This window comes from Nilaparvata lugens, chromosome 6 (genome assembly GCF_014356525.2).
Source record: "Nilaparvata lugens isolate BPH chromosome 6, ASM1435652v1, whole genome shotgun sequence".
NCBI lineage: Eukaryota > Metazoa > Arthropoda > Insecta > Hemiptera > Delphacidae > Nilaparvata > Nilaparvata lugens.
Window position 1 is genome coordinate 57,345,011 of NC_052509.1, and position 27,957 is coordinate 57,372,967.

The following is a 27,957-nucleotide window of genomic DNA, read 5'->3' on the forward strand; positions in this document are numbered from 1 at the left end:
TGAAATTCAGGTGATCCAAGGAATACTAAACCTCCCCTAAAAGTGAACTTTATGAGACCTTATATACATATTTAATATTTCTAGTAGTGTTTCATCTAGGTTTTAGGATTTATAATAGTATTCATCACTATAATTCCATAAGTCTTGCAAAGATTCTGCAACATGAAATTGAGGGTAGGGTAGAAACTACCCTGAGAGTGAACTATGACCTTTCAATTTTTTTCCTATCTTTCTAGTAGTGTTGGTTGCATGTGAGATCCATCATAGTGTTCATCACTATAAATTTTTGTTCACTTTATATGAAATGATAACCAAACGTTACTTTTCACTAACCTAAAAATGCATGGTTTCACAAATTTATTCTTATAATTATAATAAACACCGATTTCTGCTTTACATAAGTGCTCAATGCGTTCATCAATAACACTTGGACATATTAGAATTATAGAATAACATTATATCTTAAAATATATTGAAATATTCAATATGAAAGTAGTGGGTCCCTGAGACCCAGGGTCACGACTAATGTTGGAAAAAAATAGGGTCACGACTAGAAAAAATACAATTATAGGCCTTATATGGAATGATCACTTCGATTGGCTATTGGCTATTCACCAATGAAGGTCAAGTGCTTCTGTCATTGGCCGAGACTAACCAAAGACACTCCCAAGTATTCCAAGTCTATTCTTGGCATCGGTTTATTTCCTGGGACCTCCTGATTACAAAATAACTAATGGATGATTTGTGAATCTTTTTATAATGAATGAGATTTTATTTCTCAGTATATCCGAAGATCTTGATCGATTGACTCACTGGAGTCCATCATCTACATAAGTAAAGGTGTGACCTATCATTTTCCTGAGTTTAACGATTACAAAATAGCTAATGGATTAACTTGAAATCTTTTGAAAATGGATGACATATTTCCCAGTATACATTCGAAGATGTTGATCGATAGAAATAGGAGGGCCTTCAAACTAATAACAGTAGATGGGACAGTGTTAAGCTGAGTTTAAACAAAATGTTAAAAACTTAATCCTTATAAATTCCACTAGTAGTTCTGTGAACAGTAGACCTCGCGCTCAGTAAGTTACATTGACCTGTTGTTATGTTTTCTCGAAAATTAATAAATAATTTATCAATTTAAAATGTCTAGAAAAGATCCTAAATAAACATAGAGTTCTCTGTCCTATCGTACCGTGACGTGTCGTCCCGGAATGTGAGTGTGAGCGCTGTTATCAGGTCTGGCTGCAACTGTCTACAACGTTGATGGAAAGATACATTTTTAAGATGTTCGATGTTTTTGAACGGGTAGTATTATAGTCAACTGTCTACTAACGTTGATGGAAAGATACATTTTCAAGATTTTCGATGTTTTTGAACGAGTAGTATTATAGTCCACTAGACAGCTGATTTATGATGAATTATTCTATAGTATCATTTCTACTCCAATATTGGCGTTTGAAGGAGGCTCCTTTTTCCTTTTATATTATCCTTAGAATGCAAAATTTCCAAAAACCTTGTATATACGTCGACGCGCAATTTGAAAAGGAACATACCTGTCAAATTTCATGAAAATCTATTACCGCGTTTCGCCGTAAATGCGCAACATATAAACATTTAAACATTTGGGGCCGGTTTGCGAGCTCGGGATTTAGCTAAGTTCTAGACTTTGAACAGCTGGAGTCAGAAAATTAGCTTTCCAAAACGGGGCGTAGTCGAAGTTTTTATAACAGTAGTCGCAGTTTTTATTTACTCATTTCTATAATAATTATTGTAAACGTTTTTCCTTGACAAAATTAAACATTTCTAAATAACTCAAAGCAGCTGAAACTTTACTCTATCCTCTCTTTACTCTATCCTCTCTATCCCGAGCTCGGAAACCGGCCCTAAGAGAAATGCCAAACTGTCGACTTGAATCTTAGACCTAACTTCACTCGGTCAGTCAGATTGAACGGAACTTGACAAACACATATGTTTATCATGTGTATGATAAGTTATGTTCAATCTAATAGAATCTATAAGGATTAGGTTATTAACATTTTGTTAATAACTTTGGTGTAAACGCAGCTTTACCTATCATTTTTTTGAGTTAACGAGCTCTCAGTCTTTGGCTAGTTTTTCACTGAACAGGTTGCAAGTGTTATATTTCAAACTATCAAATTGATAGCTGTTTAATAGGCAAACTATAAAAATGAACAGATTCGTCGAGATGTTTTTATTTATCCGTCGGCTAACAGCTGGCAAAAACTCTTCCTTCGGTACTAACTGAGAGGTCTGAGATGTGTGTGAGAGCTCTGATGTACGAGTGTGCGAGTGTGTGAGTGTGAGATGGATATTAATGACTCGGTTGCTCTGCCGTCTTCTGTTTAATGGCCGGATTAATGGCTGTGTGTGAACTCCCAGGACAGCACCCCCCCCCACCATAAACTCCCCTAACAACCCCCTTTCCAAAAACAACCAAACTCAAGATTCAGCAACTTTTTTTTAGTTAAAACTGCTCTCGAGAGGCACTTTGAGCAAGTTGTAGTACATGTTGAGAGTATTCTAACAGAAGTACAATGTACTATAGTGAGGTCCACGTTATAATGGCAGTGTTTGATTAGCAATGGTATTGCTATCCTTGTCTATCATTCAACAAAGCGGATAGCGCTATCTCTTTCTCGCTTTGCTCTGTTGCCAGATCGTCTTTTAACAATGTAGAATTAATAATTGACAAAATATTTCATCTTAATTATGAAATTATTGAAAAATATAATTTATTGTTTAATAAAATATAATTGATTATTTAAAACGAGAATAATATTACATCAATAAACCCGTATCAGCTACCGTGTAAAGGAGGCATTGACAAGACAGAGGATCGGCAACGTTTTTCTCCTATCTTTTTACACTGTCATTATAATGTGGACTTCACTATAGATAAATTTGTGCAGACTATGTTTCAAGGGTTTGTTTTTATTCATTTATGGCTCAAATTGAACTTTCCATTACATTTCATTCAATGAACCCATAAGATTACAAAACGAAAATATTTTATAATCACTTTTTTTAATTCGTGCTGAGGTACCACAATAATCGTACAATTAAGTGAAATATCTGTATCACGATATTATTGAGATAATTGACCGAGCGAAGTGAGGTCTAAGATTCAAGTCGACGGTTTGGAATTTCTCTTAATGTTTAAATGTTTGAATGTTTAAATGTTTATATGTTTATATGTTGCGCATTTACGGCGAAACGCGGTAATAGATTTTCATTAAATTTGACAGTTATGTTCCTTTTTCAATTGCGCGTCGACGTATATACAAGGTTTTTGGAAATTTTGCATTTCAAGGATAATATAAAAGAAAAAAGGAGCCTCCTTCATACGCCAATATTAGAGTGAAAATCAGACTAAAGAATTATTCATCATAAATCAGCTGACAAGTAATTACACAGATGTGTGGAGAAGCTAGTCTATTGCTGTACTTCCATAAGGTTTATAGTACCAATCAGGTACTTGTGGATGAGAATACTGCGTGAGGTCTACTCTTCACAGAACTACTAGTAATAATAATGTTATCGAGTGACATGCCTGGCTCAGATCTGGTGTCAGAGTTTTCAGGTCGCAACTGATCAATTTCAGGGCCTCTGACATGACCTAACGACTGCTGTTCAGGCAGCCGGGACCGATTTGAGATCATAATGGAATGAATAATTCTACAACAAAAAGCGAACAAGTTTTGCATTCAGTCATAAATTGAACTGCACTAAATTTTCAATTCATTTCACAATGAATTGTTTGCTTCAACCCTTACTACTCTGTTGCAGTTTCAATGTTTCGTTCTAGTGATAGAATTGAATTGAGTAATGGCCGAAAATTTGGAAGGGAAATTGTTATTGAAAACAATCTTGGAAGGATCTCTACGTGGATCTTCTCTCTCTACTGTCTCTTAGACGGTACAGTGAGATATAGTTCCTATGAGTTCTTATGAGAGTATTCACACTCAGCCAGGCCGATAAAGTATGAAGGGTCCTATAAGAACTTATGAGAATCATATTCTCATTTTACCAGACACGTTCATTAATACTGTAAGTGGGAATCCGCCTAAAAATTGGCAAAAAAAGATTTTCAAGAAATTATGGATACTCTGCTGATTAGACTAAAGTGATCTTAACGTGGAGTGATCCGTGGTCTAGTGGAGAGAGAGTGCTTGCGTAGCATCATAGAGATCTCGGGTTCAAACCCTCTCATTAACAAAAGTTTTTTAACCAGATCACGCTCGTGTTATCAGATGAGCACGTTATATTGTCAGTCCCGGCTGAAGTATGACAGTCCTAAGGCTCATTGACGGCTTAAAATATTCAGGCGGTGGAACCTTCCGGCAAGGGACTCCCCACCAACAAAAGACCAAAAGACATACGAATTTACTTTTTTAGTGTTAAGTCTTAAAACTACTGACTCAATTTTTATTATATATTCACTAGAACCTTGATCTACACTCGAATGTAAGCCAGCCTTGATAGTTCACCATTGAAGATTGCTAAAGAAGCCTTCGACCTCAGACTACATCCCAACCCTGAGATCAATATATTCCTGGAAAGAGAAGGAAATCATTGGGGAGTCATAGAGAGAGCAATAGCAACTGTTGACATAAAATATCCAGCAATGGTGCTCGAAAACAGAAATAAAGGAAAAGGGTAGAAGCCTTTTCAACTCGTCCGAACGAAAAAGTGACAGTCGAGGGTCCACTTATCCTACACTAGTGGCTCTCTGCTCATCCACAGACTCTCTTTCTAACTCTCCAACTCTCTCTGTCATTCTCTCTCTTTCTCACACATACTCTCTCTCCACTCATTCAACCCATCACTTCATCCCTTAACTAGATTTTTTTCCGAAACATACTCCCTTTGGATCATTCATCAATTCTTCCCTTGAGAGTTGTTTCATCGTAATTTACAGTCACTTTGAGTTCACTTGTACTTTATTGCAAATTACGTAAATATATATATCAATTCAACTTAGAACGTAGCGCAGAAAATCTGTGTGTAGTCTCTAATCTGTATGCAATTGAACAAATAATTTCAATGATTGATTGAATTTGATTTCAGTGATTCCATGACGATTTCAATGATTTGGTGTCCGGTCTCACAAGATGTCAAAATATCTCCAGATAAACTTAGATACTTCGAGGGCCGGTTTCAGAGCTCGGGATTCAGTTAAGTTCTAGACTTTAAACAGCTGAAGTTAGAAAATTAGCTTTCCAAAACGGGGCGTAGTCGCAGTTTTTATTTTCTCATTTCTATAATTGGAAACGTTTTTCCTTGACGAAATTAAACATTTCTAAATATTTCAAAACAGCTGAAACTTTACACTACTTTCTCTTCATCTTATTTTGTGTTTAATTTTCTAGTTTTTTTTGAATTTAATTCTAACGTAACTATGACAATGACAAGACTACGCCCCGTTTCGAAAAGCCAATTTTCTTACTCCAGCTGTTTAAAGTCTAGAACTTAGCTAAATCCCGAGCTCGGAAACCGGCCCTAAAAGATGATCGTATTCTATAAGCATTCATTTATTTGATGCAATATTTCCAGGACCCTTTATGAAATTATTTTATAATTTGGAATTCAAAGTCTCTGTACTCATCAATCAGAGTGAATGTTTCGTAATTATATTTCTGTACTAGCCGTCAGGCTCGCTTCGCTTGCCGTATCCGTCTAGTTTCTGTATAATTGTGGAGATGATGTTGCGATAAATATCCATATTAAATGGAACCTATACCTACATGGTGATGTCAAAACCACTAATTCATTGAAACAAATTGAAATTATATTGCTAAATTTGTTGAAACAATTTGGGGTAGCAGATTAGGTTGTAGCACCATGATCAGTAACCATTCACTAGTAACCTGGAAACTTAAACATTGAGTAGAAAAATATTATTGTATGGCAGAAGCCCTACGATTGGTCATTAGCTGTTGACCAATGAAGGTTGAGCTCTACTGTCATTGGAGGAGACTAGACACGCTCAGTATTCTAAATATGGTCATGAGAAACCTAAGACAATACTATTCCGTTCTCATTCAATTTTGTATTAATTTGTGATAGGTTATCATCAATTTTCACAATGTGACCGAATGATAATAAAATGCCTAAATGCTATATGATGCCGAATGTTAAATGTTTTGTTTGTTTTGGAAACGATCACAAAATCCAAATCTCAATTTTGAAATTATCACTCATTTGCAAACATAAATCTCAAATAAACTTTTCCTCCCACACTCTGTTCGACAAACTCATTTAAATTCTCCTCCATCAACCGCCAAAAATCCTCCCCACCCCCACCCAGACTAAATACTCACCCTCATAACCTTAAACACTTTAGTTTCTGTTTGGCTTGAGAATATGCAACACCAGCACGAAACGCGTCGCCACACCAAAAGAATGTGAGTGTTTTTCACTTCAATCAATCAATCATTTTATTCAGTAAAAAGCATTGGAAAATTGGTCCTGCTAAACCTAAAAGATTTTACAGCAGGTGCCTACAAATAATAAAATACATAAATAGAATGAATGCTAACTTTAACAATAAACTAAGAAAAAAATTTCATGTAACTGGGAGTTTAGGAATTTAAAGTCATATAAGAATATAATAGCATTAAATTTCAAATTAATATTCAACTCTGAACAAACTAGACATTCAATCACATTGACCAATCATTATCGGTCAAGCATCTTGTTGAAAATATCATTACCACTATACAGGTAATTAATATTCAGGCATTCTATTGAGAATAGAATGAACATTTGGTAATTATCATTGAGGGATATTATTGAAAATGTCATTACGATGAGGTTCCCGTATTGATGATAACCAAGAATTGTATTTATTTATTTAGCAACAATGACAAAACAACTTAATCAAAAAATGATTGGAAACGAAAAAACATGCTTATAGACCTTACTACTCCATTTCCGAATTTTGATTACATATTAGTCCAAAAGAGGTTATGATTCTTCAGCAGTTTTAAACACTGTTTTTGAAACTTACAATACTAATGAGATCTTGTTAACGCATTAGACGATTTCACAGTAATAATAATTTTGTAACAGTTGAGGGAGAAACATCAGGGTGGTGTTGTGATATTATGTCCACATGCCAGACGCCCACTAGACTATATTTGCCTTTTTTTCAATTTCTTCTTCTTCTTCTTCTATATTTACTGCTATGCCTATCCTGGCATGCCGGTCTGATATGATTAACGGCCGAAAATATTTAACGCTCGACCAAATAACACGCGTCTAACAGGTGTCCACTTCACGATCTGCAACAAATTAAGAGCACTCCTCCCTCCCGATTTCAGCTACTTCATCGTTCACTTGTACATCTCATTTCTGATGAAAATTCTGGTTTTTTATCGTTCTCCTCTAAATACCCTCAAAAAGATGCTTTTTGTTCCATCGTCGTCGTCTTCTTATAGCTTCTTCGACTTCTTCTTCTTCTCCTTCTTCTTATTCTTCTTCTTCTTCTTCTTCTTCTTCTTCTCCTTCTTCTTCTTCTTCTCCTTCTTCTTCTTCTTCTTCTTCTTCTTCTTCTTCTTCTCTTCTTCTTTTTCTTCTTTTCTTCTTCTTCTTCTTTCTTCTTCTTCTTCTTCTTCTTCTTCTTCTTCTTCTTCTTCTTCTTCTTCTTCTTCTTCTTCTTCTTCTTCTTCTTCTTCTTCTTCTTCTTCTTCTTCTTCTTCTTCTTCTTCTTCTTCATCATCTCCTTCCCCTTCGGTTTTTCTTCTTCTTGTTCTTCATTATATTCATCCTCTTCCTCTCTATAAACTCATCTTTCTCATCATTTTCTTAGACTTATCTTTTAGGGAGCTTCAGTTATTTCATCGTCTTCTTCTTCTTTACTTCTTCCTTTCCTTCTGTTACCTCGTCCTCCTCCTCCTCCTCCTCCTTCTCCTCCTCCTCCTCCTACACCATCAACTCCTCCTCCTCTTTCTACTCATTCCCTTTCTCCTCATCCTTTTTTTCCTCCTCTTGATAATGAGAAACCTTCAGTCTCTACCCCTCCACACCTCGTGAGCTTAATTCTCTTCTTAAAACTTTTATTAATTACACTCTTTTTGCTCTTTTTTCCCACGTCTCAATCGTTTTCTCTTATGTCTTTCTCACTCTCTCACCCCATCTCTCACCCATTCTCCACCTCATTCCAATGATGATGATGTGCAGAAAGCTGAGACGTGTTTTGACGCCTTTGAAGATACGCCCAGTAAATTATCAGCGTTTGAAAGTAACTAACTCACAAGCGTGAAATGGATTCATGTATTTGGAATAGTCTGACAAAATAAAAAAAAAAATATTAGTTTGAATTCAAAACTAAACGTCATAACATCTCCATAATTTTATTCGGGTATTTTGTGGATCTCCTAATCTATTGGAAGAGAAATCAGGGGAGAGTGCAAATAAGAAATTGGATGAAAAATGTCACTTATAATGAGAATACAAACAAGATTATTCATGCCATTCTGCACAAAGTTGTACTATAACCATAAAAAAAAATCATAACCAGAAGAATACAGAAGTACTGAATAACATAGCTAATAACACAAAGCACAATCCGAAAATGTGAAAATACAAGATCTTCACTATTTTTTTGTGTAGTTGAGAAGTTGATACTGTGGTAATTATTCATAAACGACTAATAATATTGTCAAAAAACACAGATTTATTGATAATTAGAAAGACCGGTTTCGGTTATTACACCATTTGGCAATCTCTGATAAACTGAAAAACCACAGATTCATTGATACTTAAAAAGACCGGTTTCGGTTGATCTCTGATAAACTGGTTTATCAGAGATTGACAATGGTGTAATAACCGAAACCGGTTATTTTTTATCGATAAATCTGTGTTTTTTCGACAATTTCTTAGTCTTTTTCATTCAAGATCTTGACTATACCTACAGTGTTATACTCCAACTTTATCATCTTAAAACTCTCTCACATTCAGACTCATTGCAGTTTTTCAAGAAGATTTAGGAGGAACACAAAATAAGAGGTCATAAATATTCTAACCAGTATTTGAAATGGAAATAGTGTCCCTTGCAAGAAATGAATTGTTCATAAAATCATCATATACTTTAAGGGCCGGATTCCGAGCTCGGGATTAGCTAAGTTCTAGACTTTAAACAGCTGGAGTCAGAAAATTGGCTTTCCAAAACGGGGCGTAGTCGCAGATTTTATAACAGTAGTCGCAGTTTTTTTTCTCATTTCTATAATATTGTAAACGTTTTTCCTTGACGAAATTAAACATTTTTAAATAATTCATAATAGCTGAAACTTCACACTATTTTCTCTTTATTTTATTTTGTGTTCAATTTTCTAGTTTTTCGAAATTTAATTTAAACGTGACTATGGCAATAACTGTGACTACGCCCCGTTTTGGAAAGCCAATTTTCTGACTCCAGCTGTTTAAAATCTAGGACTGAGCTAAATCCCGAGCTCGGAAACCGGCCCTAAATGTCTTAATATTTTTCATTACAGTGCAATTGAAATTGCATGATAAATTACCGTGGAAAATGCACTTTACAGTATCATGAAAAATATTGTAAAATTTCAGGTTTATAGTTAATTTTATCAAATATTCAAATCTTGTCTTCTTTATGTGACCAACCTATTCTATGATACATCTATAATTGACAGAGAAAGAAAAACAAAACGATAGATCATCCAGAGAGATGAAAAACTTGGACAAAAAGCCCCGTAGGGAAAATTACAAAAAAAAATGAGTCGTCAAGACTCCATAAAATGAGTCATCATAAAAGAAATCTATAAAACCATAATCGAATCTAAGTAAAGTATTACCGGTAGTTTCTTGGCAGGAATATTAGAATCTTATTTATTAGTAAAGTATATATTAGAGTGGAGTAATATTAGAATCTTATATATTAGAGAATATTAGTAAACTATTAGTTTCTTCGGTGTATCAAGACTAGCATATTCAAAAAATCCATAGAATCATAGAATCTAAGTAAATTATAAGAATCTTGAGAAGAGAGATTATGAAAACCTCACCAGAAACCAGAGAAACGAAACTGATATGAAAGAATCGAGTGAATTGTTCTAATTGGAAGATAATTTGCTGCTAGAAAGGTTCAATAATTGCTGCTAGAAAGGTTCAATAAAATAGAACAAGGATGGAGAAACGAAATCATGTGATTGGCGAGAAGAACGACACAGATATCTAGGAGTGACGTCACTGATGAAAAGTGACGTGTCGCTAGTTCGGTGTGATAATTGTGTGAGATGCTAGAGGTCGATCTAGTGACGGACTGGCTGCGATCCAGAGTCGGAACCCAAGGTGCCAGTTGACGTCAATTCTCCAAGAATAGAAGGACGGGAGGAGAAGACGGAGAAGAAGAAGATGAAGAAAGATGAGGAGGAGGAGAAGCAGACGATCACGAGAAAGAACAGAGACAACCTGCTGCTATTGTGAGAAGACAGAGGTTCGCCAAGCAAACTAGCCCGAATACAATGAGAGAAAATAAATTCAATAAATAAGACGCGAGAAAAAGTGGAGCGTCAACTATTTTCTTTGCTTGCTAGCGAGGAAATAATTACAGAACTGTGGATAGTTTTTTTTTTTAAATAATTAGAGAACTGTGGATAGTTTTTTTTCAAATAATTACAGAACTGTGGATGGTTTTTTTTAAATAATTACAGAACTGTGGATAGTTTTTTTTCAAATAATTACAGAACTGTGGATGGTTTTTTAAATAATTACAGAACTGTGGATAGTTTTTTTTCAAATAATTACAGAACTGTGGATAGTTTTTTTTAAATAATTACAGAACTGTGGATAGTTTTTTTCAAATAATTACAGAACTGTGGATAGTTTTTTTTTGGAAAAAGTTTCCCAATTTCCAATACACAAGAATATCTGTGCATAGCACAGACAATATGAAGAGAAATTTGAAATGGAACTAAAAGGTATGAGTACTTACGTTTAGTAGAAGACTCACTGTTGATTGATTTGAAAAATCTCAAATCGAAGGTGAGTGTAACTCATATATCTTTTTAGTTGAAATATAAATTTGAATAATATATAATAAGAGTAGAATTTCATTAATTTGTATCACATTAGACACTGATAATACAACATTCCCAATAATGTTATCAAATACAATAGAGTTATAGTACTACTACTGTAGATAGTATAGGCACATGTATTGCGGGTAGTATACTTACGCCTGAAAGTCTTAAGAATTTTTAGATAGAATCCTTGACGTTGATGGGAAAAATGATTGATTAACTTTTCATCAATTTCGTATTAAATCACAAGATTAAAAAATTCCTAGCACACTCAAAACAAGGATGACAAATTGATTGGATTATACAAGCAGAAAGTTCTTGTATGAAATTTTAATCGGCAACTCATAATGAATAATCTAAGAGTACTGATGTATTAAGAGACATTAAATTGGAATCTACTCTAGTTAGTTGGAGTCTTGTTTTCTGAGTGTTATATCATTTTAAGAGCCTCACATGCTTGATACAATATCTGAAGCGAGTTACCAAAGATCTAGGGATCCAGAGCTACATCCAACTGAAAAGTACAGCTCTGGTCAGAAAACTATGGAAAGCTGTCCACCAATCAAATTAATGATTGAAGCTGAAGAGGAAGATGCTTGATAAGCCTCAAAATACGATGTTCCATGAATGGTTTTGAAGGTTGTTCAAATGTATCATTTACTGAAAGATATGTATTGAAAAGAGAATAATATATTATTTTATTACAATCAATCTAGTCGAAAACAACAATTAGTTTATACGATTTTAAATATTGAACATTATAATAATAATTGTTCGAGCGAAGTGAGGTCAAACATTCGAGTTGACGGTTTGGCATTTCGCTTAATGTTTAAATGTTTATATGTTGCGCATATACGGCGAAACGCGTTAATAGATTTTCATGAAATTTGACAGGTATGTTCTTTTAAAATTGCGCGTCGACGTATATACAAGGTTTTTGGAAATTTTGCATTTCAAGGATAATAAGAAAGGAAAAAGGAGCCTCCTTCATACGCCAATATCACCGTAAAAATCAGACTATAGAATTACTCATCATAAATTAGCTGTCTAGTGGACTATAATACAACCCGTTCAATAACATAGAACATCTTGAAAATGTATCTTTTCATCAACGTTGTAGACAGTTGAAGCCAGACCTGATAACAGCGCTCACACTCAACCGTGATGACACGTTACGATACGATAGGACAGAAAGCTCTATGTTTATTTAGGATTTTTTCTAGACATTTTAAATTGATAAATTATCTATTAATTTTCGAGCAAACATAACAACAGGTCAATGTAACTTACTGAGCGCGAGGTCTACTGTTCACAGAACTACTAGTAATAATACTGAGGGTGATGCACAGATACGCTATTAGGCTTGTGCATGGGTAATGAGTGAGAGGGATGATGATGAGAGATGACGACTCCTCTTTAGGTAGCCGGGACCGACGGGTATTGATGCCGTATTCCAATTTCGATTGTGATGATATGGACACTAAACCAAGAATCTCTGTTAAAATGAATCTTAGAAGTTGATATGAGTGAGCTCTTACAGAATTCTCATGAGTATTTTTTGAAACTGAAATGAAACTCCATTATTTGGTTCTCAACAAATCAGATAATCATTACAAAATTTATTTCATAACATCTATTATACACTAGATAAAGATGCACTGTTGACCCATTCGTATAGGTACAGTCTGGTATCGCAGAAGTTTGTGCTCTCAACTGTCATCTGATACAAGCGACTCTCTTATTCCTGTACAGCCCCGACAGTCGAGACCTGCGACATTCGAGGCTAGCGACGGTAGAGGACTCCTGAAAAAGAGACCTCAAATGTCGCCTGCATTAGGCGACAGTTGAGGCCTCTTTAATTTTTGAACAGCACCGACAATTGAGACCTGCGTCAGGCGACAGTAGAGGGCACTTCAATTTTCGTACAGCCCCAACAGTCGAGGCCTACGACCGTAGAGGACTGGAAAACAGTCCTCTACTGTCACAGGCCTCGACTGTCGTCGGTCTCGACTGTCGCGCCCCCGGATGAACGAGTATTGGAGGCGAAAGCGGGAGACCAACGTAAATAATAATAAAAATAATGATAGCGTTTATGATAATGGTGAATTACTGTGGTCCTTAGTTGGCCTATACAAAATGAATGAATGAATAGTGTTGTACAATTCTTTCTTATTGATAGTCTAGAGTTTAGGGTTGCAGCGTCATGAACGGACATTTTCCTTGAGAACCTCAATCACTATTGACATTGAAATGCTGATCATGAGAATTGAAAACTGGTATAAAACCGTAATGAACATACATTTTCCATAAGAGTATCAGCTTAGAGAAACAATAGCTTGAGTAGATATCCCATGGTATAGGGCGTTTATGTCCCAACTTTTACTGTTAACTCAAGCCGATAGTCCACGTAGTTCTTTCCTGTGAAGCTGTGTGACGCTGGTAGTCTCTAATATTGTGCCGTTCATACACTCTCACCCCAACAAAACAGTAAAAATCAACAATAATCGACAGTAATCGGCTCGAGATAACAGTAAAAGTTGCGACATAAACGCCCTATACCATGGGATATCTACTCAAGCTATTGTTTCTCTATGGTATCAGTCTTGATTGAGATTAAAATGCTCATGATAAGGATTGGGAACTGAGATAAAAACGTAAGAAACAGAAATTCTCCATGAGAACCTCAATCATGATTGACATTAGAATGCTGATGATAAGAATTGGAAACTGATATAAAACCGTAATGAAAATCCATTTCACTTGAGAACCTCAGTCTTGATTGTCATTGAAATCCTAATGATAAAAATTTATATCAAAGAGTGATAAATTGAAAACTGACATTCGCAATAAGAACCGACAGATTGCACTGTTTGAAGTGAAGATGCCACCGCTGCCTGAATCGCAAAAAACGCCGGTGAGCGAGAGATGAATATTTTTAAACTAAGGTAAAATTTCGATCAATCATACGGTGGCAGGTCGCTGAGTGGCAGCTGTGCAAACAACTAAAATCCTAGCCTGAGGAATCTCAGGAATTAGGGAGTGGTGGGGTGGAATTTGAGAGGAAGGGGGAGGTTCACAAGAGTGATTTCGACGTTTTTGGCTCCTTAGAGGACGGGAGGTGCAACGCATTCCTCAAACTCATACCTGCAAGACCAACTTTCGCTTACTCTATCCCTTTCCTCTTCCCTTGTTCTATCTCTTTCCTTCTATCTCTCTAATAAAGAACTTTTATCTAATCTCTCTTTCTCTCTCCTCACTCAGTGACAAAATACCTCCAAAAGTTGAGACTATTATCTTATCTTTCTCTCTCTGTCTCTCGCTCTTTCTCTTATTATAAGAGATTATTATCTTATTATTCTGAATATCTCTTATTTTTATCTCTGATTATTGTAAAGAGAGAGAAAATTATAGAGTGAAAAGATAGAACTAGAAAAGAGATTAGAGAACAGATAGAAAGAGATTAGATAATAGTTCTCTATTAGAGAGAGATTTTAATAAAGGCATATAATCACTCACTCTCTCTCTCTCTCTCTCTCTCTCTCTCTCTCTCTCTCTCTCTCTATAATAGAGAACTATTATCTAATCTCTTTCTATCTGTTTCCTAATATCTTTTCTAGTTCTATCTCTTCACTCTATATAATTTTCTCTCTCTTTACAATAATCTAATTTCACGTTTCTCTCTCTCTCTCTCTCTCTATCTCCCTATATCTCTCACTCTTATTTGTTGAAACACCGCCGATTTATGGAGTTACATCACAGTTTTATAATTTTATGTGTAATTGCATTCAATCTTAATTCTCATTGATTAATTTTTATACTTTGTAAAATTCGTTGAGTAATTAGCATTACCGTCATTTAATGTAAATTAGTGTATAAGCCAGTAAATATTGTAACATACATAAATGAATAACTCTAACCTAATCTCTCTTCTAGTTCTATCTCTCCACTCTATATCTTTTTCTCTCTCTTTATACCAATCTAATCTAACCTTTCTCTCTCTCTCTAATAAAGAACTCTTATCTCATCTCTCTCACACACACTCACTCACTCACTCTCTCTCTATCTCTCTCTCTCTATGTCTTTACTCTCTTTCCTCCACCTCATTCACTCACTCACTCCCTCAAAATTTTTTCTCTCAGTATTAAAAAGATACCGCCAGAAGTTGAGTAATCAAAATTCTTGGAATCCTCTTACAACTTCCATATTGCTAGCAGCGAAATGCGTTTCAAAAACAATGTTTCCATGAAATTGAATATAAATTGAGCGTGGGTGATGTTACTTCACAGATGAGGAAAGCTCGTAAACTGGAGAGGAAACTCTAAGATATTCAAATGATGCCACTGTACTTGGTTGCTTAAGGGCTCGCTAAAGGAGGGAATCTGTGAAACAACATAATACCTTATTTGAAGTGAATGCAAATCAATAATAAACAAAGATGATCTGATAGCTTTGGGAATACTAAGGCGAAGACACTGGCTTGCTCCATCATTCTGGTGAATTCTCGAACTTATCGATTTATGGTACGAAAATTCAATTTGAAATGGGGCATGGGGCACTCCAGGATTCTAGGAAGGATATTATTACATATTGAGCAGATATTCAAGTTTAATTTATTTATGAAAATATCAAAGTGCTCCGATATTAAATGCAATAATTTCATCCAACCAATATTGGAGTTCTTGGAACATTATCGAGTTCGGAGAGCTTAAGGTGGGCCGTGCACTAAAACCGTTTTCGTCCGAACTAGCATCGGCCGAAAACTACCGAACGCGACCGACCGATCCCCCTACAAAGAAACGAATAGATTCTGTCCATTGCAACAGGTTCATACGGCCGTCTCCGGCTGATCAATTTTCCGATCCGAATTGAATGGGATTTTCCGGCTCTATCCGGCCGAACTAACTAGTGGAGCTGAGACAACAAAGTTTTCCTAACCTAAAATTGTTTCACAGTCTTGTTTGTTTTTGTTGTTTGGAGTTGTTCAGTTTTATAAAGTTGTAACTATGGACAATGAAAAGTTGATGAGTTTGGTTCAAGAGCATGTTCTATTGTGGGATATGCGAGACAAAAGATATCATCGTCGTGATGTTCAAAGGAATCAGTGGACAAAGATTGCTGAACAAATAGGATCTGAAGGTAAGATTATTGTAATGGATAACTAATTTAGTACCTAGATATTTGTTCACTCAATTTTCAAAATCTCAATATAATCATTGATTATGAAAAATTTTGATGGCTATGATAGTAGTTAATTCAATAATTGGCAACCAGCCAACTACTGAACTAGACTGACGTAAACTGTTCCAATGGACGACCAGGTTCGGCCGAATTAACGGCCGTCAGATTCGTCCGATCCAACGGCCGAACGGATCGGTTGAATACGGTTCCAGTGGACGGTTACCCTCAGTTACTGAATTTTCCGCTCTTTAGCTCTTCTCTAGTTGCCGTTGATAAATGAGTTGCTACAAAATGTGCTTATCGGATATATGTGTTAATCGAATTTCTTGTCTTACAAACATATTTCAAATGAGAATTGAAAATATATTTATGCAGGTGAGTTGATGATCAAAGAGAAAGTATTTGTATAGAAAACAATTGAGCTCTCATTTACATGCTATTATTCAAGGGCCAAGCCACACGAAGCGTTTTCAGACGAGTGGGTAGGGTAGTAAGTTCTCCGATTGACTCTTGTTCGAGGATCATTTTGAATTGGATGGCAAAAAGTCATACGTCCAAAAGTCGATGTGTGTGTAAATAGACTTAAAGAAGACTGTGGCAGGGTGGCTACCAATTTTAAAATAAAAAATCATGAGTAATTCCCGGTTTTCCAGAGTGAAATCTCAAATTTTCCAGGTAGAGTATCCGGAACGAGATACATTCGTAAAGAATCTATTATGAAAATCTTCAGTTTGATCTTTCATGACGAATTTCGAATAGCTTATTAATATATTTCCAAATATATTGATAATTTTTGAGACACAGTCTATTTTTGTGAGGAATTAGTACGTTCTTTTAACTACTCATGTGTGTGGTGTGCTTTCGGACAGGATCCATTTCCAATACTCAGTGAGTAGTAGAAAAACGAAAAAATTCTCACAGAAATAAACTACAGTGCCAAAGTTATCAATACATTCAACATTTTTCATGTATTCATACTTTTACAAATGAAGCCATACACATGCATGTATTCTTGGGCCATGTACAACGAATGGACCAAAACAGAACACAGAAACGAATGAAAGTAACCAGGAGAAGAGGTCGCCCCCAAAACCCGCTGGCTTCAAGATGTGGAGAAAGATCTGACGTGCTTGGAAGTGAGAAACTGGAAGAGGCGAGCAGGTGATAGACACGATTGGAGGCGAATTGTTGAGGAGGCCAAGGTCCACGTAGGGATGTAGCGCTTCGTAAGTAAGTGAAGTATTCTTTCATTCCAAGAATATCGAAGTTTTTAGATATTTTTAGATTAGGCAGTTCAAAAACATTGCCAATTAATATCAAGTGTTTTTTTTATTTGAGTTTATTGTTACTGTCCACTTATTTACTAAATTATTTGGAATTTATGAAAAATTCATGAGTAATTGGAAAAATTCATGAGGAATTCATGGTTTTTTTCCCGGTTAGTAAAATCATGAGGAATTCAAGGTTCTCCCGGTTTTCCCGGTAGGTGGCCACCCTGCTGTGGTTTTATAACTGTGAGGTCTACTGTTAACAGAACTACTAGTAGCAACTGACCTTTTCTGGAAATGTCAGTGTGCGAAGGCGGCTCACTGTCGCGATCACTGGGGGCGGTCTCCGCCTCTTCATCCTCGTCATCCTCGTGGGGCGGCGACGCCGACAGCTTGTGACACACCTCGAACGCCTGACCCACTGTTCGCACTATACGCATAGCCTGACTCTGTAATCACAAACATCAAAAAAATGCCACATTAGATCTAAAACATTGATCAACCATTCAACAGTAGCAGTACTACTAATCAGTATCAAGTGTATCAAAGAGAATAAACATTGAAAAAGGCTAGAGAGAATTTCGGAGAGAATGAAGGAAGACCAGTGATCAATGATCCAATAATCAGTATCGACTAGCAGCAAGCATAAAACATTGAAGAAAGTGGAGAAAGAATTTTAAGAAGAGAATGGAGGAAAAACAATTATCAATGATCCAGGATCAATGAATGGTTAATGATTCAGTGATCAATGATCAATGATCCAGTGATCAGTATCGATTAGCAACAAGCATTAAGCATTGAAGAAGGCTACAAAAAATGAAATGAATTGAGTTGTTGCCTTCATTTTGATCCTAGGTGTGTGAAGTTGAGGCCCTCTCTTACACTCTCATCCCTCAGATGAACGAGAGATTAGAGGTAGACTGTTTATAAAGAGATTAATGTGAAATCAAAAAAATCCCGAAAAATACTCCTCTCTGAGACCAGTGGCTGCGGGAATTGTGAGTGCAACATATTGAGTTAGCACACAGTTCATGGAAGTGGTTTTTCACAATTTTCTGATGAATATAGTGATTATTTTTCTCTCAATATCATTCATATTCAAATTCAGTAGCACAAAACACAGATTTACCATCAATTGTGAAGCGAAAACTCCTTATGACTGCAGAATGAGTATTACAATAGAATATCTGAGATAATAATATCGTGTGACCTGGTGTCAGAGTTTTCAGGTCGCAACTGATCAATTTCAGGGCCTCTGACATGACCTAACGACTGCTTTTTAGGCAGCCGGGACCGTCGTCTTAAGGTAGGCGCAGATCGTCATCGGACGGATCGTCGCATACCTATCTGCAACGTATAGGTATGTGCACTCCAATTGAAAACAATGCATCAAATCTAATCGTCCGATCCGTCGGATGCGTGCCGTCCGTCCGATGACGATCTAGGCTATGTGCGCCTACCTTTCACGTGTCCATCCGAAACACGGGAGTGGCCTGGGAAAAATATCTTGCCCGGGCTGGGATTCGAACCCGGGCCTTTGGATTATAAAGCCAGCATCTAATCCACTCGACTACGGCCACTCTTCATGTTTGAGATGAAGAGGTACACAAATGAACAGATAAATTAAGGAGAATCTACATCAAGATGTATTCAAGACATAATATTCCACAAAATTTTGTATTTTAAACACTTTTGAAAGCTATTCATTCAAATCACTTTTCTTCCAAAGGTTCAAAAGTAATGTAAACTGAACTAGATTACAGTACGAAAAATGGTCAGGTTCTGTCAAATATTACATTTTGTTCCATGAATATTATTTTACTGAAATACGAGTACTGTATATCCATCAAGCATTTATGGTAGGTTTCTATTTACTTATCATTCGAACGTGGAGTCAAATTAGTCTAATCTTGTAGACTAGATTGAATAGAGGTTGAGTTTAGTACAGAGATGGATTTGAAAGTAAAATTTCCTACATGGAAATATGGCATAGCTCTATCTCGCCTGCGAATCCAATCTCGAGAGATACGAAGTTTATTGAGGTTATCCGTCGATTTCCATGTACAGTTGGCTAGCCAATGAAAACTTTCCAGCGTAAAAAGCTTTCCATCACACGTTGGAACGACTGCTGATCCTTCCAACTCTAGAATGCAATTTACCAGTTTTACGTCGCCCAGAAATCTCGAACAGAATTCCTTATGTGTTCTACGACTGGAATAGATGTTGGTCATCATTTTCAAACATTTCTGTTACACTCCAAAGCACGTTTCTACCGCAGAGAGAGTGAGAGATAGATAGAGAAAGAAAGAAAGAGTGAGAGAGCGTGAGAGATCGTTCCCGGCAATGTGAACTGAGGCAATTTACGGTGATTCATTTCCATTATATTGCTTCCCTCCACACAATTCTCCTGCTATCAGGGAGTTTTGGTCCTCAAAATGGCTACTGAGTCGATTAAATTCGTAAATTGTTATGGCTTCCAGTTATTTGTTGGTATCTCTTGTCATATTGTAGCTGATTCTTTGACTAGCATTTTTGCCCTGGATACTTTCTTTCATTGAAAAGTAAGAGGTCATCACTCTCGAACATGATTCAAATCAAATTTCATTACAATACTTACAAAGCATTAACATGAATATGTGCGGCAAATACATTAACAACAAATTCAAATTTATTCCACACTCATAAAAACACATACAGAAATCAAATAGAGTCTAGCATGACAATACAGTGGCGTAGCGTACACCCCCGCTGAACCGTGGCGCGGGAGTAGGCTAATAGAATATAATATGTAGGCTGATATAGGTTTTCTGAAAAAATAAAATTACCCGGTCTAGGGGGCCCGGGTTAGGGCCCGAAATGATAATTATAAATAGCATATTTGAAAAAGAAAAAGCAAATAATCATGGAAGTAACTTTTGATAAAAAAGCATAAGTTTTATTGTGGAAAATGACAGGTTTCATTCATTGTGTGAGAAGAAATATACAATAGAACAATGTTATCAGTTTGGTTATAGAAAGCAGTGATTGCAGAACTTGGAGGTTTGTAGGAGACATCAAATCAAAGGTTTTTATAAATTATTATCTTTATTATTTGAATAATTCATGAATATTAAGACTAGAAACTACTTATTAACTCTAGTTCTAGCTCTAAAGGTTGGATTCTAAAATTGTAGATTAAAACATAATTCTTGACTTGAATTGTAGAATTCAATCGAGAACAAGTTTTATTTTTTCAAGTAAGCTATGTAATTCACTCATGAAAGATGTACGTTCACATTAGAGTTTAATGCTTGTGATTAAGGGAGAAGGGGGCTGGAGAAAGGTGGTACGATTTTAGAAGAGGGGCCCGGATTTTTTTTAGCGGGGGGGCCCGGTTTGGAAACGTTACGCCACCGATGACAAATATAACTGAAATTTGATAAAATTGGAATTAAAACAAGATATATAAAGCATAACAAGTAAATAATGAATAGTGTCTGACACAATAATCGATGAATATAAACTGTAGAAAACAAAAGAAATACAAATACATCCCGAGGCTTAGCCTTTGGGGATGGAGTATAAGACTATTCATACATGTAAAATAAACTGTAGGCTCAGTTCGCTTGACCATGTCACGTTCCGTCCCAATTTGCAATAAGCCTAATATAATTGACGTTGGCGAAAAGTGATGATTGAATCTCAACATAATTGGAGAAAAGCATCTTGTAGAGGATTTGAAATGTTTTACAAGACACAAGACATGAAAACGAGTTCGTTGATCTGTGCCATGCATCCTCCTACTTCCCAGTTCGTTAGGACAGTTAATCAGAAATAGAAAAAGAATTGCAAAAAGTCCGTTCTTGTAACGCTAAAAATATTCCGGTTACATACGGTTCTATTTTTGGAAGCTCTTTAATATATTCGAAACATTTCTTCCAATCTCATCACTTTGGATAATTCAAGGTAGGTGCTTACGTAGATGCGGTGGTTCCTTGTGTTTATTTTGAATTATTTTTGGGGCGAGAAATGTTTGCAATTTTATTTACTTAACGTTCGAATCACGGAAATGATGATCTCGCAGGAGCAGCGGATAGCCCACGCATTGATTTGTAACTGTGGTAGAGGCCTGTGTTTTATTTATCGATCCGATGAGAAAGGAACTAAAATTAGTGCGCAAATGAGACACATGTGTGATTCGTTGCCACACCAACAACCTGCCCCACGTATTCGAAACTTAATTCACCAAATAATTTGATTCGAATGAGACTACCAGACGAGACTAACACATTTGATCTTTCTCGTTATGAGGAGATTGTTTCATCAAGAGTTTCAATGAATCATTTCTTGAATATGAATACTAATGACTGTGCCTTTGTGGCGGTTATTCTAATTTCGATCTATTGTGACCCTTCTACAATGTATCTTACTCTCGTTAGTATTACTTTCCTAAAACAATGTTTTAAACCTAATTTCAGGTATATAATATTGAAAGCTTGAACACCATATCACTATAATTCGTGATTCTTGTAATTAAAAAAAAATACAGTAATAATATAAAGGTAATATATGTTTTAAATCTAATTCAAGGTATAAAATATTGATTGCTTGAACACCATATCATTATGAAACTTCGTGATTCTTATAGTTGAAAAAAAATTATGATATGAAGGTATATTCACTTTTCATAGGAAAAAATATTTTCTCAGAAATTTCAGATAAAAATTATTCAAGCGGAGGAAGCCAGAACTAACTCAAGACACAAAAGAAGTGGAAGACTTAACCTATCTCGGACTATGTGTAACCTTGTCTAAATTTGGGAGAGGAAAGGCACAAGGTGACCTTATCTTTTCTCTCCCTATCATTTTGATGATGTACTTATTGTATGAATCAATACAGAATAAATCATTTATTTTCAAAAAACATAAAAATGCCATAACAACGTAATCAGCTTACAGAAATATCACATTTTATTTTCATTATTCTAATCTATTTTATTTTAAAATCAATTGCCTAGTACTCTCAAGTCAAAAATAAAGAATGAAGAAATAAAATGGCTATGCTAACGTAAAGCCCCGAATTTACGGGTAATTTAACGAGCATTCTCATTGGACAATGGCTTGCATTAACGTACTCAAGCAACTCGCTTCCTATGGGTTGATAGTGAGGTGAGAAAGTAAAATGGCGACTGATCAACTCATTGGCCAATCAGACAACTGCTTGGTTTTGGAGGGGGGCTACCAATTCAACCTACTTTCCTATATCGATTTCATTTCATTGCACTGAGAAGTGTATCCAACGATAAAATGCAATGAAAGAGTTATGTATTATTTATGGCAAGAAAGAAAATTTTAGAAGATGTGAGTTTATTACCATCAGTTTATCTCTATGTTCCTGATCAGCAACACCAAAGACCTTAAAGATGCATAGACTCACATGCAGCGCTAGTGTCGTACTTGGAATTGAAATCGGCCATTGAGGGGGCAACCTATAAGATTATTACATACCAATGCCTTTGTAATCTATAGTATTACAAATATATAGATATAACATCTCGTGCTAAATACCCCAATGGCAGCCTTCAATTTCAAGTAAGAGCTATCATTGGGAAGGCATAGGCATTGTGGGTCTATATTCCTCATTCCAAATCACTTTCTCATGGACAATAAGATCAGCAGAAGATTTAACTGGACATACAGTAATTTCTTCTTCCATTTAGATAATATGACTCGAGATTTCTGCTCCAGCATTGTTTTTTTCATTTTTCAGTTGACTCGCTTACCTTTATTTTGAGTACCTTTCCTCTGTTTACTTCCTTCCCCCCATTTCTCCCTTACCCTTTTCCCTCATTACTTCTCTTCTCTTCTTTGCCTGCCTATTACATGGGAAACCATAGTTGGCTAGGTATCTTCCTCTCTTTTTTTCTCTTCTCCAACACACCCAACCACAAAGCCCATGGTTTTTTATATTTGTAACATTTTATTGTGTTTTATTTGTTTCATAATTCTTTGTAATTTTGTTTTGTCTTGTTATTAATAAATTGAATTGAAAATTGAATATCTCTTTAAGGTCTTTGAGCAACACAATTCACAAGTTATTAATTCAATCCCAGCTGCTTGGTACACTCTCTGAGACAGGATTTCTCCCTCGACTTTCTATAGATTTCTACTTATCACCTTCTTCAGAAATTCTGTTTCAATTCAATTACAGAGAATTCCACCAGCCAACCCATTGTTAATACACAGAATATAAGTGGAGGAACCTTGATATGTTGAGAATCCAAATTTTGAAGGATTGAACATATCCAGCTATCAAGTAATGAGAGCTAAGTAGGTCTATTTATTTATTCTGCTATTCAGTTTCCAAAAATTGAATGAACTAACAAAACTTGATGAAAAACTTTCAATTTCTTGAAAATACTTTTGAATGTTTAGGTTTAATGGAAGTGAGCTTTGAAGAATGAAAATTAATGAGCAGAATAAATTGAAGGTTCTAAAAAAAGTGATCGAGTAAGAGAGTATAATGTGTAAGTAAGAGTAAATAATAAATGTATGTTTGAACTTTCATAATAGTGTTACAGATGATAGTTATTATTATGATATGATTTCAATACACTAGTTACAAGGACGTTAATAACAGTTTAGTCTTGAATGTATTCAAATAAAGATGGTTGATATGGAGAGTATTATTCATTCAATATCTAACAGATAGGAAGCTCAGTGGAATGAACGAGTGAAATAAAATTTAGACCTGAAACTATTGATTGTTAACATAACACTAAATGAAATGCGACTCCCAGCACTAAACTCTCGATTGTAATGATTTCACAGCGATCTCCACAACTCAAGTTACTCCCTTTTGTTGGAAATAAATTTGAACCAGCCAAATTTACATGGTAAATAATGAAATGGCACCACCGAAATACGGCATTGATGCTTCCTTGTGATCTCTATTTTTACACCAAGCTACATTGTCGGGGACCCAACCACAGACAAAAGAAGCAGTCATTTGTCAAAAAAGCCGAAAACTAAAAAAACTGGCACAGAATGCGACTCAAGCACCTTATCTTGGTGCGAAGAATTGTGATCTTTAGCGCGTTCTACGCAGACGCTATTAATCTAAACGGCGGCCGGGTTATTTTTTCAGACTACAAAAATGTCTGGATTAATAGAATGACTGAATTCCAACATATAAAAATTTCAAACATTACTATCGCCTATTCTTTCAACAGAGTGATATCAGCTCAGTATAAAGATGAAGTTAGAATGATATAGATTAGTAGTTGTTGCTGAGATTCAAGTCGACGGTTTGGCATTTCTCTTAATGTTCAAATGTTTATATGTTGTGCATTTACGGCAAAACGCGGTAATAGATTTCCATGAAATTTGAAAGATATGTTCCTTTTTTATTGCGGTTTTTGGAAATTTTGCATTTCAAGGATAATATAAGAGGAAAAAGGAGCCTCCTTCATACGCCGATATTAGAGTAAAAATCAGACTATAGAATTATTCATCACTAATCAGCTGACAAGTGATTACACAGATGTGTGGAGAAGCCAGTCTATTGCTGTAATTTCCATAAGGTCTATAGTTTCAATCAGGTACTTGTGGATGAGAATACTGCGTGAGGTCTACTGTTCACAGAACTATACTAGTAGTTGAAGAATAGCAATGAAGTTGCAATATTGTTCCTGAAATTCGAAACTAATCACTTACTCAAGATGGTCGGTCAGTAATTGGAAGTCAGAAATACTGATATCTTTATATTAAATTATCAATTAAAACTAGTAGTTCTGTGAACAGTAGACCTCACGCAATATTCTCATCCACAAGTACCTGATTGAAACTATAGATCTTATGGAAATTCAGCAATAGACTGGCTTCTCCACACATCTTTATAATCACTTGTCAGCTGATTTATGATGAATTATTCTATAGTCTGATTTTTACTCTAATATTGGCGTATGAAGGAGGCTCCTTTTTCCTTTTATATTATCCTTGAAATGCAAAAATTCCAAAAACCTTGTACATACGTCGACGCGCAATTAAAAAAGGAACATACCTGTCAAATTTAATGAAAATCTATTACCGCGTTTCGCCGTGAATGCGCAACATATAAACATTTAAACATTAAGAGAAATGTCAAACCGTCGACTTGAATCTTATACCTCACTTCGTTCGGTCAAAAATTCAAACTCTATGTTCTCTCTATGACAATACAAAACATTTCGAGTTAATTCATTCAATGATAATAAGCAACCGATGATTCATCAAACAGCTCCAATCCATTCACAAAAGTGATTGCTCCCAAAATATTTTGAAGAGTGTGAATGAAAGTGAGCTCTGTATGTGTTATTAAACACTTTTAATGTGTTATTAAAAGACGTGTGATCACAAATATCCACAAATAGCCATCGGCGGCTGACCGTTCATCAATATTTGGATTTGGTAGATATTTGTTTAATATCTGAGCACCCGACAGACATCTGGCTTTAATAGTCGTCAAGAACGGAAGCTGAATCAGAGAGAAGACAAAGAAAGAGAATTTTGTAGATGAGCTAGATAAAGAGAGACAGAAGACATGAATGGAATAGAAAGAGGACTAAGATGGATAATTGAGGATAAGGTGGATAGGGAGAGACAGAAGACAGGAACTGATTAGAATCTGAATCAATTAGAAGACGAAGAAAGAGAATTGTAGATAAGGTAGATAGAGAGAGACAGAAGACAAGAACGGAATAGAAGCTGAATCAAAAAGAAGACGGAGAAAGATAATATTGTGAATGAGGTAGAGAGAGACAGAAGACAAGAACGGAATAGAAGCTGAATTGAAATAAGACGAAGATAGATAATTGAGGATAAGGTGGATAGATAGAGACAGAAGAAAGGAGGCACGATAGAGACTGCATGGGCATTTTGCGGTAGTATAGACGGAAATATCATTACTACCAAGAAGGGGAAAGTGAGAATAGGTAGGATTAGCACTAAAAATAGTTGTGTAGTTATTAAGAACTAGGTTCTCGGGAAAGCTTACAGAACAGTGATAAAGAAAGCAGATACTGTAGTGGATTTACTATTAATGTAATGTACAATGTACTTGAATCATGAACAAGAAAGTGTAAAATAGAATCACATTATGAACGGATTCCATAAAAAACTATTTGAATGAATAAATAATCATTATTAAACGAAAATCCAAATTAAATGCTTTAAATGATAATCATTAATTCATTAGCATTTGAATGAATGCAATATCTCAGTAATTCCCATCTGTATTTGAATGATCGAATATTTTTAGTTGACTTTGTGATGTATTCGAGGTGATATATATCGAGCGAAAGTGCCTGGACATTGTCACCACTAATCTAATGAAACAATTCAAGATACTAGTTAAACCATCAACCACAGAATATAGTGTGGCTGGAGCCTTACGATTGGCCATTGGCTGTAAATCAATGAAGGTAGATCTCGACTGTCATTGGCCGAGACTATATACGCCGGAGTGATACTGTTGTTTGAACCGTTAAACAAAATTGAATGCTATTCATTGCTGTTTAACGGTTCTCATGACTATATTTGGAATACGTGTCTAGTCTCGGCCAATGACAGTCGAGCTCTACCTCCATTGATTCACAGCTAATGACCAATCGTAGGGCTTCAGCCACACTATACGCTGCTGCTCAACGTTCAAGCTTTCAGTTCACTGAAAGATTGATAAAGTGTAAGATTGATAATAGTGTTGCAACTGGGAGTAGTATCTCGATTTGTTTTTAAAAAACTGGTAGTTCATGTTGGGTGTTATATCTGTTTGGAATGTTTCTACTGTCCTAACGCAAATGATGGTTAATATAGTGTTTGCTGAGATGATGAACTGTGTACCTGAGCTTCTACATGTAGAATGAGCTTCTACATGTCTGGATGCATTGAATTAGACGGACCAAAAGTCTTATCAATGGTACAAAAGTCTTATCAAGAGAATAAATACGATAAATTGTCTTGATGGATCATGCAGCGTTTTGATAAATCTGTATCTAATTGGTTAGTCCAATTAATGATACAAAAGTCTTATCAAACCTGCCTCAAGGTCAGTGCTCGCCCCTCTCTTGTTTGGTCCGTACATTGCAGTCATGCCAGAGACAACATCAAGAAAATATGGCTATGCTGATGATTGGGTGTTAACAACTCAGAGCAGGTCGTTTGAGGAGACGGAAAAGACTCTCACAGCTGACTTGGGGAAACTGGGAAAATATTTTCGCAGATGACGCCTCCAACCGAATGCCAGTAAAACCGAGGTTGCATGCTTCCATCTCAGGCCCCTCTCTTGTTTGGTCTGTACATTGCAGTCATGCCAGAGATAACATCAAGGAAATATGGCTATGCTGATGATTGGGTGTTAACAACTCAGAGCAGGTCGTCTGAGGAGACGGAAAATACCCTTACAGCTGACTTGGGGAAACTGGGAAA

General features: G+C 35.8%; 1 protein-coding gene across 6 annotated transcripts in view; it reads right to left on the reverse strand.

Annotated features, from left to right (window-relative positions):
- LOC111058112 (carboxyl-terminal PDZ ligand of neuronal nitric oxide synthase protein) overlaps positions 1-27,957 on the reverse strand; it is a 291,989-nt gene that overhangs the window by 41,882 nt on the left and 222,150 nt on the right. For all 6 annotated transcript variants that reach the window (XM_039431321.1, XM_039431317.1, XM_039431314.1 and 3 more), the window contains one exon: positions 17,802-17,964. In XM_039431321.1, the coding sequence (XP_039287255.1) occupies positions 17,802-17,964 (163 nt within the window). The remainder of the gene's footprint in view (positions 1-17,801; positions 17,965-27,957) is intronic.